This window comes from Euphorbia lathyris, chromosome 3, assembly GCF_963576675.1.
Source record: "Euphorbia lathyris chromosome 3, ddEupLath1.1, whole genome shotgun sequence".
NCBI classification, from domain to species: Eukaryota; Viridiplantae; Streptophyta; class Magnoliopsida; order Malpighiales; family Euphorbiaceae; genus Euphorbia; species Euphorbia lathyris.
The window spans coordinates 89,468,055-89,482,644 of record NC_088912.1 but is presented as its reverse complement, the minus strand read 5'-3'; the positions used below and the strand labels follow the sequence as shown (position 1 = coordinate 89,482,644).

The window sequence follows — 14,590 nt, the reverse complement described above, 5'->3', positions numbered from 1 at the left end:
GTAGATTTTCGTTTATAAAAATTTGCAACATGGCCTTTCGCAATGGTATTCAAATTGTGCATAAGTTAGAGAGGCTATTGAAAAGTATGCTTTAAGAATAGATAAATTGTTTTGAAGCAGAAAGTCATATTGCATATGAGATTTCAATTCAAAGACGAGTGGTCAAAATCTTCTTGAGTTGAAGGAGAATAAGGAGCGTGTTATGTCACTTTTAATAAGTTGAAGTGGTTAATGAGTTGTTCGTTAAGTAAAGTGACCAAAATGGACAAGTTTAGAGGGTTCCATATTAATTACCAAGAATAAAGAATAAATATTATATATTAAATTTCAACATTTGGATTGAAAGAAACTAATTATATCTATCTAGACGGGTAAATTACACCCATGGCCACTGAATTTTACTCATTTTCACATTATGGCCACTGAACTTCATTTTTTCCCAGTATGACCACTGAACTTTACATTTTTTAACACTGGTGGCCACTCAATTTTAACTAACTTCTCAAAATGACCGTTAACGATCCTTAACGAGCTCAAAATGAAAATATTCAAGAATTAAAGTTGTTCAGAACGATATTTACCATGAAACCAAATTTTTTATTTTCGAAAATCACATTTTTTGGAGCTTTCTCTCTCTAAAAATTCACTTTCTCTCTCCTAACTAAACAACACCCAAATGACCTCAAAACGAAAATTTTCAAGAATTAAAGTTCCTTAGAATATCATTAACTCTTTGGATTTTTTATTTTTAGCCGTCAACGATCGTTTTGAGACGTTACGTGGCCACCGATGTTAAAAAGTGTAAAGTTCAGTACCGGGAAGAAATGAAGTTCAGTGGCCATAATGTGAAAATGGATAAAGTTCAGTAGCCATGGGTGTAATTTACCCCTATCTAGACCTCAAAGTATATTCCCATGTGTTAGGTTGCATTAGAAATATCCATCAACCAATAGATAATATCTGTTTGCAATTCCATCAAGTTATATGCAGTTCAAAAACGAACAAACATATACTTTAAAAAAAATGAACAAACATATATTTTAGAAATAAGAAAAAATAACTAATAATAAATTATCATCGAAAATTAAAAATAATATGACTGACTTTTTAATAAAAATCATGTCACCTTGTCCGTTTTATTTCCAGAAAAATATTATATTCTGAAACATATTATGAAAAGGAAAATATTGTGACAGAAAAATAAAATATTTTTATATCAACAAATGCTAAAAGAATTCTAACTTATTAACACATATTTGCTTTGATTAGCAAAGATCATACACAGCTACCCTATGCATCTACTAGGATAAATTTCAATTAGCACATGCATGAAACACCTCTAAAGAGGCAATTAGTAAAATAATCCACAGTTTGACACAAGCAATATGTCATAAGCTTGCGAATCCGAGCCCTAGGCAATCGCCCGGAAATCAAAGAAGAGAAGAGGTGGAAGGCAAGTTCACCGAGGGAGGCGCTGCATTCGTGCGTTCTTTCCAAAGCAGTAAAATATTTTCCACGTTTTATTCATTTATTTTTCTTTTACCTTTCAAAATGTTTCCGTGGATTTATTTTTCTTAAGCAAATAAACACCCAAAAAACATTAGAATAATATTTTACTAAATATTTTTTTTACAAACTATGGAACTTTTTTATGACAATAACAAAATATAACAATTTTTCAATCAATCTTCTTTGAGTATCTAATTATTATTCAAATTTAGGCAAAACCTGAAAGCATTCAAGATAATAGTTTACATAAATTGAGTGGACCAACACCTAGTTTACATTATTGTAAACTATCTCAATAAACATGTAAATTATGACATAATTGAAATTTAGATAACTTCATCTAAGAGACATGTGTACTTTACCTTAGTTATTATGCTGCAACCTCCCATTCTCTCAACCAGCATAAGTATCAATTGTGACATTTATTACACGTGCAGAAAAGGATTCAAGGACAAACTTACAATTGAGTGTTAGATGGAAATTGCCATCCCAATTAATTAATTGAGGTACAACAAACTTTATTACAAAAATAAAATATTGGTAAAAGAATTGGTGTCACATGTGGTGGAACAATTATAGGGAATTTAATATTCAACTAATAATTAGGAATTATTGCATTTCTTAATTATTGCGCAAAATGCCCCGATCTTCTGAAATAACCGCCGCCCCCACCGTATACTAAACTCCTGTCGCCTCGCCGCCGCGAGTCGGCCGTCCCTCCTCCGCGCCGGCGCTGTGAGTGGTTAGTTCCTGCCTTAGTGCTTGTTGTTTCGCTATTCCGTCTTCTCCCTCCCTCGGCCTGTTCGTTGATTCGCGCAAACTGTGTCGCGAGGTTCAATCCTCCGGCCCCGGTAAACCGCCCTGTGAGACTCCCCTGATTCCGGCTAGTCTGACCGATTAACCTGATCTGTTGTACCCAATTAGGGTGATCCCGGTGAGTTTCTTTTGCTTCCCTTCTTGAGAAACTGCATGGTTATTGGCTTGCTCTTGTGTTGTGGTGTTCCTCTCTGGTGGTGTGTCTGTGTTTTGTTGAGTTTCTTCAAGATAGTGTCTCTGTTGGTCTGGTGTTGTTGGAGTCTTGTAACTCAAGAAGTGCAGGGAATTTTGTTTCTGGTAAGTTTGGGTTTGGTGTTGTGCAGGGAATTTTGTTTCTGGTTAGTTTGGGTTTGGTGTTGTGGTGGTGTTTTCAGCATTTGTTGATTGCTCTTGGCTTACTGGCTTGCTGTTGTGCTTTGTTATGGCTGGGGTAGAGAAAGCGATAACCAATTTGTCCTTGTCTGATGGGGAGGAGGAGGAACTTGATCTCACAGGTCCCTCTTCCAATCCTATTGCTAAGAATAGTGGATTAACCCTTGTTGGTCGTTTCCTCTCGGATCGATCAATAAATACTATTGCTATGAAGGCAAGGATGGCAACTATCTGGAGACCTAGGAGAGGTGTAGCAATTTCTGAGCTATCTGCAAATAAGTATGTATTTGAATTCTACCATCAGGTAGATATGTCTCGTGTGATGGAAGGGGGTCCTTAGTCCTTTGACAATCACCTACTTGTGCTTGCTGTGTGGAAGGACGAGCCTTCTCCTGAACTGGTTGAGTTGAACAGTGCTAACTTTTGGGTCCAAATATATGATTTGCCGATAGGATCTATGTCTGAAGGAGTAGGTAGACAGATTGGGGATTTCATCGGAAAGTATGTGGAGTACGATCCTAATAACAATGCCACGCTGAGAAGGCAGTTTATGCGTCTTAGAGTGTCTATTGATGTGAGAAAATCATTGAAGAGGATGAAGAAGATTAGGAAGGGTAAGGAGGAGTGGGCGTATATATCCTTTAAGTATGAGAGACTGGGTAATTTCTGTTACATCTGTGGGCTGCTGGGTCACACTGACAGATACTGTGAGAAAATTTTCACTGTGAAGCCTGAGGAGATTACACGGGAATGGGGGACTGGTTGAAGGCCCCGTCTCGTAGAGTTGGGGAGGTTTTGAATGTGAAGTGGCTGAGGGAGCCGGGGAACCTGGCTATAGTGCCAACTCCAGGCAGGAGTCATAATGAGAGCACGGGTTCTAAACAGTCGATGACTGGAAAGGTAACTCAAACAAAAGAGGCAGGTAAGGAAAACATACTTGCGGGTCAGTTAAGTGAGAAGCAGAAGGGAAAGAAGGTGATGGGGAGTGGGGGTGCGAGTTTGCCAAGTATTTAGGATGGGGTGGTAGATAACATGGCTGTGGATAGTGATGAGGAAGGCTTAGAACTGGCAGATGATCGTAAGCGCAGACGTGCGGGTCCTGTTTCAATTTCAGTACAAGCAATAGTGAGTAAATTACAGGGCAGCGATTCCGATTTAATTTTGAACACTCCGAAGGTGTCAGTTTCTTCCTCTCCGGGAGATTCTTCCACCTCTATTGATACAGAAACGGCGCGACCTGGGGAGCAGGTCCGCCGAGGATTATGAATTGCCTGAGCTGGAACTGCCGGGGGTTAGGAAACTCTCGGGCAGTTCAGTCATTCGGGAAGCTAGTTAAGACAAACAAACCGGATCTGATAATCTTGATTGAAACTCTGGTGACTAGTTCTGCTATAGATGGTTTGAAAAGAAAGTTTGGTTTCGAAGAATCGTTCTCTGTTGACTGTAAAGGTAGAAGTGGGGGCCTTGCCCTCATTTGGAGGAAGCCGCACATGGCTTCGGTGGTTTCTTTCTCGGACCACCATATTGAAGTTCAGATGCATGATAGTGAGAGGGGTGATTGGAGGCTGGTGGGCTTTTATGGCCACGCTAATCGGGCTACTCATGGAGGCTCATGGAGTTTATTAGCTCAGTTATGCTCCATTTCGATTCTTCCCCTACTATTGGGGATTTTAACTGCATTCTCTCGGATTCAGAGAAAATGGGTGGGCTTCCTTACCCTAGGGGGTTGATGAAGAAGTTTCAGGAAGCCGTTGAGGAGAATATGCTTCTTGATATTCCAACTCAGGGTAGTCAATTTACTTGGGAGAGAAGCCGGGGTACGAGATTGTGGGTTAGAGAGAGATTAGACAGGGCTTTGGTCAATTCTACCTGGGCGGATAGATTCCCCAATCATAGGCTGCGAACTCTGGTGTCACCGTATTCGGATCACTCACCGATCTTCATGAATTTCGCAAACCCGGTGAGGGAGGGGGGCCAGCGCCACTTTAGATTCGAACAAGAGTGGCTCCAGGATCCAGATTTTAGGGAATTCGTTCGTACAGGGTGGTTGAGCAGTAGATGTCGTAATCTGGAAGACAAGTTATCAGCTTGTGCTAGTAGTATGGAACAATGGGGAAACAAATACCGTATGCGGTTCAGAAAGCAAATTGAGGGTTGTAAAAGCAGATTGGATCGCCTTGTTGACAGCCATGCACCTGCCGATGTTGTCAGATTCCTGCAGGCTAGGCAGGAGCTGAACACCCTCCTTCAAACTGAAGCTATTCATTGGCAACAAAGGGCTAAGAACTTCTGGCTGAAAGAGGGGGATCAGAATACTAAGTTTTTCCATGCTTGTGTCAAAGCTAGGAAATAGAGGAATACCATTAGGCGCCTCAAGGACAACAGTGGCCTTTGGGTGCAGGGTTTGCAGGAGCTTGGGTCTCTGGCTAGAGTTTACTTCTCTGATCTGTTTGCTAGTCCTGAAAGCCCTTGTTATGATTCAGTTAACGTTTTGTCCCCGCTAGTTACATTTGATATGCAGAACGAGTTGTGCTCCCAATTCACTCATGAAGAGTTCAAAGATGCCATATTCCAAATGTAGCCTGACAAATCCCCGGGCCCTGATGGGTTAAATCCGGGTTTTTTCCAGCACTTTTGGGAGGTTATTGGTGTGGAGGTTGTTAGTGCTTGTATGGGTTATCTGGAACGGATGGAATTCCCGGCCCATCTGAATGATACAATTATCATTTTAATCCCTAAAATTGATAAGCCTGAAGGTATGAAGGACTTTCGCCCTATCTCCCTGTGCAATGTTCTTTATAAATTGATTGCCAAGGTTCTGGCCAATAGGCTCAAGAAGGTATTACCGGCTCTGATTTCTGAAAATCAATCGGCTTTTGTCCCTGGGAGGTCTATCTCTGACAGTATAATGGTGGCCTTTGAGTCATTACACTTTATGAAAATGAAGAATAGGGGCAGATTGGGAGAGATAGCCTTGAAGCTTGATATTAGCAAGGCCTATGATAGAGTTGACTGGACCTTCCTGAAACTGGTTATGCTGAAATTGGGATTCCCTGCGATATGGGTTGAGTGGATTATGCTGTGTATAACCTCTGTGGAGTATTCTGTTTCTCTTAATGGAAAGTTTGTCGGCCCAATTAAGCCTAAGAGGGGGCTGAGGCAGGGTGACCCTCTGTCTCCATATCTCTTTATACTGTGTGCTGAAGTCTTATCTAAACTGATAAATAGAGCGGCAATTAAGGGCTCCATTCATGGTTGTCAAATTGCCCGGGGTGCTCCCACCATCACTCACCTGTTCTTTGCAGATGATAGCTTTTTGTTTTTCAGGGCAGACATGGATGAATGCGCAAAAATTGGAGCAATTCTGGCTGATTATGAGGTAGCTTCGGGTCAGGCTGTTAACTTGCAGAAATCTGGGATCTTCTTTAGCCCGAACGTAGATCACAGGCTGCGCAGGGATGTCTGCACGTCTCTCCAGGTCTCTAATCCACTAGATACGGGTCGATATTTGGGGCTGCCTTCGCTAATTGGGAAGTCTAAAGTGGCAATCTTTAGTTTTCTCAAAGATAGGCTGCGAAAAAGATTGAGCAACTGGACGTTCAGGTTTCTGTCAGCTGCAGGTAAGGAGATTGTGATTAAATCTGTTGCTCAAGCTTTGCCTACTTTTTGTATGAGTATATTTAAACTGCCTAAGTCCCTATGCCTAGACCTTGAGAAAATAATGAATTCCTTTTGGTGGGGTATGAAACCGGAAGGAATGAGATCGATCCATTGGCGGAGTTGGGATCGCCTTTGTAGAAGTAAGAGTGAGGGAGGCATGGGCTTTAGGAGCCTCCAGAAATTCAACCTAGCTCTGCTAGGAAAACAGGCATGGAAGTTATTGGTTACTCCAGATTCTTTGGTAGGGAAGTTGTTTAAAGCTAGATATTTTCCTAGGGAACCCTTCCTATCCTCCAAATTGGGCAATAATCCTAGTTTTGTTTGGGGGAGTGTTTGGAGAGCTATTGAAGTGCTGAAGAGTGGGATAAGATGGAGAATTGGGAATGGTAAGTCCATATCAGTGTGGAAGGACCCGTGGTTGAATACTGTAGCTCCATTTATGGTGCAGGAGAAGGCTGGGGTGTAGCAGATGGAGGAAAGGGTGGCTGATTTGTTAGTCCAGGGGAGGAAAATCTGGGACAGAGGCAAGGTAGAGGCCATGCTAACTACTGCTGATGCGGTTACGGTCAACAGAATGATCTTGCCCATTAGAGATGTGGAGTTTCACCAAGGATGGGCTTTACTCGAGCAAATCAGGCTACAGAGTGCAGTGTGGAGGATACAATGGACCCGTTCCCGATGGGGGATGGTGTAGAATCTGGAAATTGCATATCCCACCGAAAGTTAAGATGTTTATTTGGAAGCTTGCCTCGGGATGTCTAGCCACACAGCATAGGTTGGCTGGAAGGGGAATGACTATACCTACCCACTGCCCACTATGTCACAACGATGTCGAACATGACTACCATCTCTTTGTGGACTGTCTCTATGCTCAGGAGTGTTGGAACCTATCCGGGATCAATACGGATGTTTTCCAACTTGATTATCTAACGTGTTCTATGTTGCAGGTTCTGGTGTCTAATGATGATGACTTTTTAACGAAGGTGGCAATGACCCTATGGGTTATTTGGAATCAAAGGAACCAAATGGTGTGGGAAAGCAAGATACAGCTACCGGAGATAGCGATCCCGCTCTCGACCACCTACCTAGCGGCTTGGCGTCAATCCCAAGCCAAAGCGCCGACTCGAAACAACAACCATAGCCGTGTCAACCCGACGTCGGCCCTCTCCCGTCAAAATGCAACTGCTACTTCAACACCGCCGACAACGCTCCTGCCTGCTGCCGCCCCTCCGCCACCGTCGATGGTGCCCCCTAGCACTCAGGCGGGGTCGTCGCACAGGCCTCCTGCCGCGGTTCCCACCCGCCCTCTTCCCGCCGCTACCCAGCCCAGCGTCAGTATTGCACCGAATGCACAGTTGCCTACTTGGGGATGGACCCGTCCTCCGCCAGGTGCAGTAAAATGCAATTGTGATGCAGCTCTTTTCAGGTCCGAGTCCCGTAGTGGGGTTGGGGCCTTACTCCGCTCTTCCGATGGCTCTTTCATGGCATGCCGTAGTCGTCTCCTCCCTTTAATTGAAGGCACTAGAGAAAGTGAAGCTCTGGCCTTACGCGAAGCTATCTTATGGTGTCTTCACTTGAACTGTATCAATGTTTGTTTTGAAAGTGATTCCTTGATTGTGGTTAACAATATTTCTTCTACTGCTTTGGATTTCTCTGTTTTTGGTTCAATTATTCAGGATTGTAAGCTTCTTTTGAGTAACCGACACGATTATACTGTGTCCTTTTCCCCACGTCTAGCAAACAGGGGAGCCCATGCCGTTGCATGGCATGCCCTGTCCAGCGCTAGCGAGTTTGTATCCTTTTCTGCCCCGTTCTGGTTGCAGGAAATCATTTGTTCTGAGTTGATTTAATGAATGTTTGTTTTCTTCAAAAAAAAAAAAAAACTAATAATTAGTTGAATATATTCGTAGAAATTATCCACCTGTATTAACTCGAATTCGAGTGGATTATTCGAACACACAACGTCTCATCTTTAAAACTAGATGTGTACGAACTAAGGTATATTTAATTGTGTTATTAGATAATTGAAAATTCTAGTTGAATTAATTATATCTAATTTAGTAATTATTCAATGAGAATACTACTCTAATAAGGAAGTTAGAATACTAGTTAACCTATGACTTATATTGTCTGATCCTTACGGAACAAAAAAGTCTCAGCTTATACAAAAGGCATAGGCTAGACATAAATATATAATAAGAATCAATAGAAAAAACATATCTCCCTTAGCCTTTAAAATAGGCACCCCACTCTTTCTCTCTACAAAGAGACTTTGTTCTCAGATCGTGGATTGATTGGTATTACTCATGAATAACTTTAACTTTGACTTGGAATACGATCGATCCTGAGATTTTAGAGGCCCATGGGAGAATTACCAAATGTGGCCTAATAAATAAGTGTAAATAAAAAATAAAGTGGAAAAGTCAATTGTATAAAAGAATATTGGATTTTGATATATGCAGCCCTAAGGGTTGTATATAAACATTAAATGTGCGGAATATTCTTAACAATTTTCAATGTATATTTAGTGATTCAATGTATATTATTTAATTGTTGCCATTACCAAAAGAGAATTAATATATTTTCACCAATTTTCAATGAATATTTGGTATTTCACTGTTTATTAAATATGGCTAAAAGATAGTTAGATATTGAAAATTGTTGAGAATATTTCACACATTTAATGCTTATATCCAGCCCTTAGGGCTGCATATATCAAACCCGAAGAAGAATATTAGTTATAAATGACATTTTTTTTCTACATTTAACAAACAATCTAATAAAAACATTTTATATTGCTTTAAGTACTCAATTTTTTATACAAAATGATGTCTACGAGCATTTCTAGATGCAAATTTTTCTCAAATTTAATAAATTATGAAATGGTTCTAATAGATTTTATGCTCTTTACGAGACAAAACGTGATAACAGAAAAAAGAAAAAACCAAATTTGAAAATCACATCTCTTAACTGAGGGCTTTAGCGGCTAAGTTCTTAAAACTGGAAGATTTTTATATGTTTCTCCCAAATTGCCTCTCAAGACGAAGTAAATGATAATCAAAGATTAAAAAAATATGGCTATTAGCAATTGGAAGTTTCACAATTAGATGATTAGAGAACAAAATTGATTATATAGCTGATGAATTGAAGATGATGGATAATATTATCATTTAATATTCTTTGGGATTGGAGTGTGATTAAAGAAGGGAGAGATAAATTATAAATTTTTATTAGAATTGATTGGTGGGAGAGATAATTATAGAAAGACTTTGAGATAAATTTGGGAATTGATGCCCAATGTTTATTAGGAAATTTGGAAAGAATTTAGGAAGCGTTTGTTTTGGGGGTTTTAGGAAAGGGTAAGGGAAACATGAGGTTTCATGTTTGTTTTATTAATTCAATCATTCATTTTACTCTTTTTTTAGTTTTGGGTTTACCCCTAACTCCTCTAGTGTCATTCCCTAAATCCCTTTAGGGTTTTACATTCCATTTCCCATCTCTTACTAATTTGAATATCTAATGCAGTCTCTATTTTGTTTTTAATTTTTATTTTGGTCTATATATATATATATATATATATATATATATATTTATTTTTACTTTTTTAATCATTGTATTAATTTCACTTTTGATCCTTATACTTATATATTTTTTATTAAAATATTTTTGAAAGACTACTTAGTAACTAATGTCTACGTTTTTATTAGGGAATTTGGAAAGACTACTTAGTAACTAATGCCCACGTTTTTAATCAAGTATATTTTTTAATACTTAATATGATGTGAACGTTTTTAATTTGGAAAGACTAATTTAGAAAGAATCTAATGCCAACATTTTTTAATCCAGTATTTTTTTTAATTTTATCAAGTATAATTTTAAAACCCTATAATGGTACTAATACACATTACTATAATTGGACCCATCTCTCATCCTTGGACTCTTGACAGGTGCCCTCCTGTCCAGGCTCACGGACGGGCCTGACTTGGAAACAACGTGACCGGTAATACAAGTTCGTGATCGAGTTCTTCCATTGCCTACTCAACGTTAATCTCAACGAGGTAACCTGATAACCCATGTTTGAATTAATTGAGTGAAAATCCTTCATTGGTATCTGATGTCTCTCAATTTGCAGAATGCCACGATCAGGCTTGAACAAACCTAGAAACAATCAACAAACAATCACGGAGGCACTGGAATCCGGCGTCCCCTCTCTAATGCCTATATCAGTAATGTACTTGAGGAAAGTAATAAGACTTAAAAGCAGAATGTGTTTGGAGAATAATTGTGTAACTTATGATGTTTGTGTTGATTGAATATATTTCCATCTGAAAGTGTTGATTGGCTCATGCACCATCCCCTTTGTCAGAGATTAGTATAAGATCTACGATTGGGCTTTAACTATCAGCTTGAGCTGTTTGTTAAAACGGTTTCATGATATGATATCAGAGCCTCTTGGACCAAATGATTTCATGACATGTTGTACATGCTGCAAGCCCAAGGAGCATTTACGTGTGAGGGTGTGTCGGAGATTAATATAAGATCTACGATTGGACATATTATTGGGATTATGAGCCTATCTTTTGGAATCCAGACTGGTTATTAATCCACGTGTCTGGTTAGTTATGTTTTATGCTAAAGTTTTTTATTGGTACATGTGTTCAAGTCCAATCCTTTCATTCCGTGTGATATCACATGTCCCCCTGGCTTTTGTGAAAACTCATTAGGACTTTGCTCTTTGGAAATATAGGCCCAATATTTTAAAAACCGATCCTTATTGTTGATGTGACACTCAGCTCACGTGGCTACCGTCATTTTAGAAACTGCAATTAGAAGATAAAAAAAGAATAGATAATTAATTATAGAGATACATTGATTTTAGTCTTCATCCTCTTTATCTATCGAATAAGTGGGATTTCTGCTATTACACTTTGCTTCATCTTTTTCTTGTAAGTTCTCTACTTTTTCTTTCTATTTTCTATCATTTCTTTTACTTAGATTTTGTATGATGGCTCCAAAATCATGAAAAAGCTCTTCTTCTAAGTATAAAAAATTCATCCTAATTAGACTTTACTAACAATTATAACTTCTTCTAACATCTTACATAATAAATACATCATAATTAGAATTTACTTCCGTATTAAGGTAATATTCCTATCATATACCAATAGTCTATGTGAGGGCGAGCCTTGATGCAACGGTCAAAGTTATTATCGTGTGACCGAGAGGTCACGGGTTCGAGTCTTAAGAGCGGCCTCTTGCCAAAAAATTGGCAGGAGAAGGCTTGCCGTCAGTACACGTCCTCTTGTGGTGGGACCCCTCCCCGGACACCAGCTTAGCAGGTACACGTAGTGCACCGGGCCACCCTTTATACCAATAGTGCATGTTCAAACTATCATCTTAATACGGCATCACTCTATTACTTCTGTGGCTATTGGCACTTAGCAATGTATTTGGAACTGCAACAATTATTTGCTGGTTTTATCAAACGAGAATGATATTCATTACTAATAGATAGAGAAGTATACAAGAGTACCTGATCTTGTATCATTATTTTAACTAAAGTAGTACATATCAAGATAGTATTATTTGATCTTTCTCTCAAAAAAAAAAAAAAAAGAGAGTATTATTTTTTTATCATGGAAACAACCATATAATTACTGAATCCTGTTCTTTTCTCCAAACAATCAATCACTTTGAAGGACAATCTATGAAATAAATTGTCAATAATAGCATCTCCAAAATGAGTTGTTATCATGGTTTCAGTAACAGCTCTCATGTAATTGGATACATATCTCCCTCTCTCTAATATATCAAACAACAATTCATTGTTACCATCCTCGATATTTGCATCCCAACTTATTTTGAATTCTTCTATTCTTTCAATCTTAAATGAATTATCCATTTCAATCACATTTCTCACTTCTTCTACGCTAGGAGTATAGTATGGAACGTTGAAATTGTCCAATGTTGATTCTTCAATCATACCCTGCCACAAATCGCATTATATGAGAAGTTCAAGTAATTCATTTAAAAAAGAAGTGTAATTAATAAAGAAGTGCAAGAACCATTAATTACCTCTTGAACCATCTGTTTCAGAGAATCCTGAATTAACTGTAATGGATTTTTATCGCTTTTAGCTCTAAAAGTTATCACCATATGACCACCGCACACCATCTCAATCGACCTTGATTTCAAGAATTTTGCAAAGTCTTTCTCAAATTGATCCTGATATGCTTTCTGAACGCTTCTTGGGCTCGATTCGGTTACATAAAAAATACCACCTTTGGTTAATGGAATTCCAAATTCACTTACAAGCCCTTCAGGAACCTGTTCGGAATAGGATTATCAATTTCTGGCACCACAATAGGATATAGATCAAACTATTCACACTCCTAATTCCAATTAAATAACGAATTAAATGTAAAGGAATCAATACATTAATTTGGTCTCAAAAATTTAAAGTGTTAATCTATGTAAAGTTGAGTTATTTGTGATTGCGTTAGAACCTGAGATCTCCAATGGAGACTAGAAGAAGAGTGAACAAAGTGCAGAGAATTTGATGGAAACAGCCTTCCATAGAAACTTCCTGGCATTGCACCTATCAAGCAATGTTCAAACTTCTTTCCTTTCTCTTTCTCTAATTTCTGGTGAAAATTGGGCAGCAGTGATCTGAAAATGGTGTTAAAATCATTCCCTGGAAGATCATTTAGGAAATATTGCAGAACTGGTGGTTTCTTGTTCAATTTAGTACAAGTGGAATCAATTGTTTCAATGATTTCCCAAAGTGGTAACAGTGTGTTGGGTCCTGAAGAACACCCAAAATCTGCCATTGTTAGACACTCGGACATACTTTTTTTACATAATTGTGCAATGCTTTCTTGCAGTATCGGTTTGGCTGTTAAAATAGCTTTCTTCTGCATCAATTAATTAAGAAATGGGTTAATGGATATTGAACAAGCAAATTAAGTTCATTAGGGTGAAATTACCTGATACAAAGAGTTCCTGTAGTAGCTATTTTCACCTGCTCCCCCAATCATGGGATGAACTTGTATTGGAACTTGCATCTCTGCACTGTTTTAACTTGCACTGGAACTTGGAAATCTTGTTGTAATGTTACCATATTTATATACTAATTAAGCATACAACCTTTAATGTGTATGAATATTTAATTAATAAAAAAAATTGTGTTTTTATTCTATAAAGATTAAATCTTTATACCTAGATTGAAGGGAAATGTTATAACATCACTAATTTTATAGCGAATATTTTGCAATTTTTATATTATATCATGCTATTAGAAATACAGTAAAATCTCTATATAGGAATACACTTGTGACCAGACTATTTAGGAGGTTATTACTAAATAGAGTTTGGTCATGGAGGTTATTACCAAGTTGGGACTTAGTTTTTTATAACAAAATAGAGGTTATTCCTATACAGAGTATTCCTATACAGAGGTTTTATTGTACAATTTTAATAATAAATCATACACAACTATTGTTTTTAAGTTTTATATTATTATTATTATTATTATTATTCTTATTGGTATTATTATTATTATTAATTATTATTATTATTATTGATGAGTGGGTCTCATTTAATTTAATTTTTATTATTATTATTATTATTATTATTATTAATAAAAGGAGTGGTTTGGTCTGAGGAGGATTTTCTCAGAACAAACGTTCTTTATTCCGCAACTTCTAATTTCTTTTCCTTTTTATCTTAATTTCGTTTATACCTTCTTATTATGGCCATCTTTTCAAACGAAAATTATATTATTAAATTCCTTATTTTGTGAGCAAGATTTTGAGATCACTATTAATATTTTTCTGAACAATAAGGTGACCGAAGCATATATTAAAAGTGTTAGATCTCGACTATTTAGACGATTTCTCCTTTGAATGTTGACAAAATCATAGTAGTCTCGGTTCGCGTCAACTCCGGTGAACTTCCAACGGCCGACCACCGCGCTTTGGCAAAACTCTAGGGAGCAAGCGATGAGTCAATTAGAACCTGAATAATTTGATTAGCCTTGTGGGACGAGAGGTAAACTTAATATATATATATATATATATATATGTGTGTGTGTGTGTATGTGTGTGTGTATTAATATGTTGCCATAGTATAATAAAATGTATTTTGAATGGATGTTGAGTATTTAGTTATCATTTGATTTGTACTTGATTTATATATATAAATGGTGATTTGAGATGTGTAGTTTCACATGTTC

At 37.9% G+C, this 14,590-nt stretch overlaps 1 protein-coding gene across 1 annotated transcript; it reads right to left on the bottom strand.

Moving 5' to 3' along the window:
• Positions 1-11,877: 11,877 nt before the first annotated feature.
• On the bottom strand, positions 11,878-13,488 carry LOC136221993 (probable caffeine synthase MTL2). Its single transcript, XM_066009470.1, has 4 exons — positions 13,344-13,488; positions 12,864-13,271; positions 12,433-12,684; positions 11,878-12,343 (listed from the first exon to the last, which is right to left on the bottom strand). Exons 1-4 carry the CDS (start codon positions 13,419-13,421, stop codon positions 11,981-11,983), a joined length of 1,101 nt encoding a protein of 366 aa, XP_065865542.1. The 5' UTR covers positions 13,422-13,488; the 3' UTR covers positions 11,878-11,980.
• Positions 13,489-14,590: the final 1,102 nt, after the last annotated feature.

Excerpts from the sequence above, each read along its gene's own strand:
- LOC136221993 (XM_066009470.1), bottom strand. The coding sequence starts at position 13,421 with ATGCAAGTTCCAATACAAGTTCATCCCATGATTGGGGGAGCAGGTGAA. Across the intron at positions 13,272-13,343 it reads ACAGGAACTCTTTGTATCAG|AAGAAAGCTATTTTAACAGC; the intron begins GTAATTTCACCC and ends TAATTGATGCAG. Across the intron at positions 12,344-12,432 it reads TGAAACAGATGGTTCAAGAG|GGTATGATTGAAGAATCAAC; the intron begins GTAATTAATGGT and ends GATTTGTGGCAG.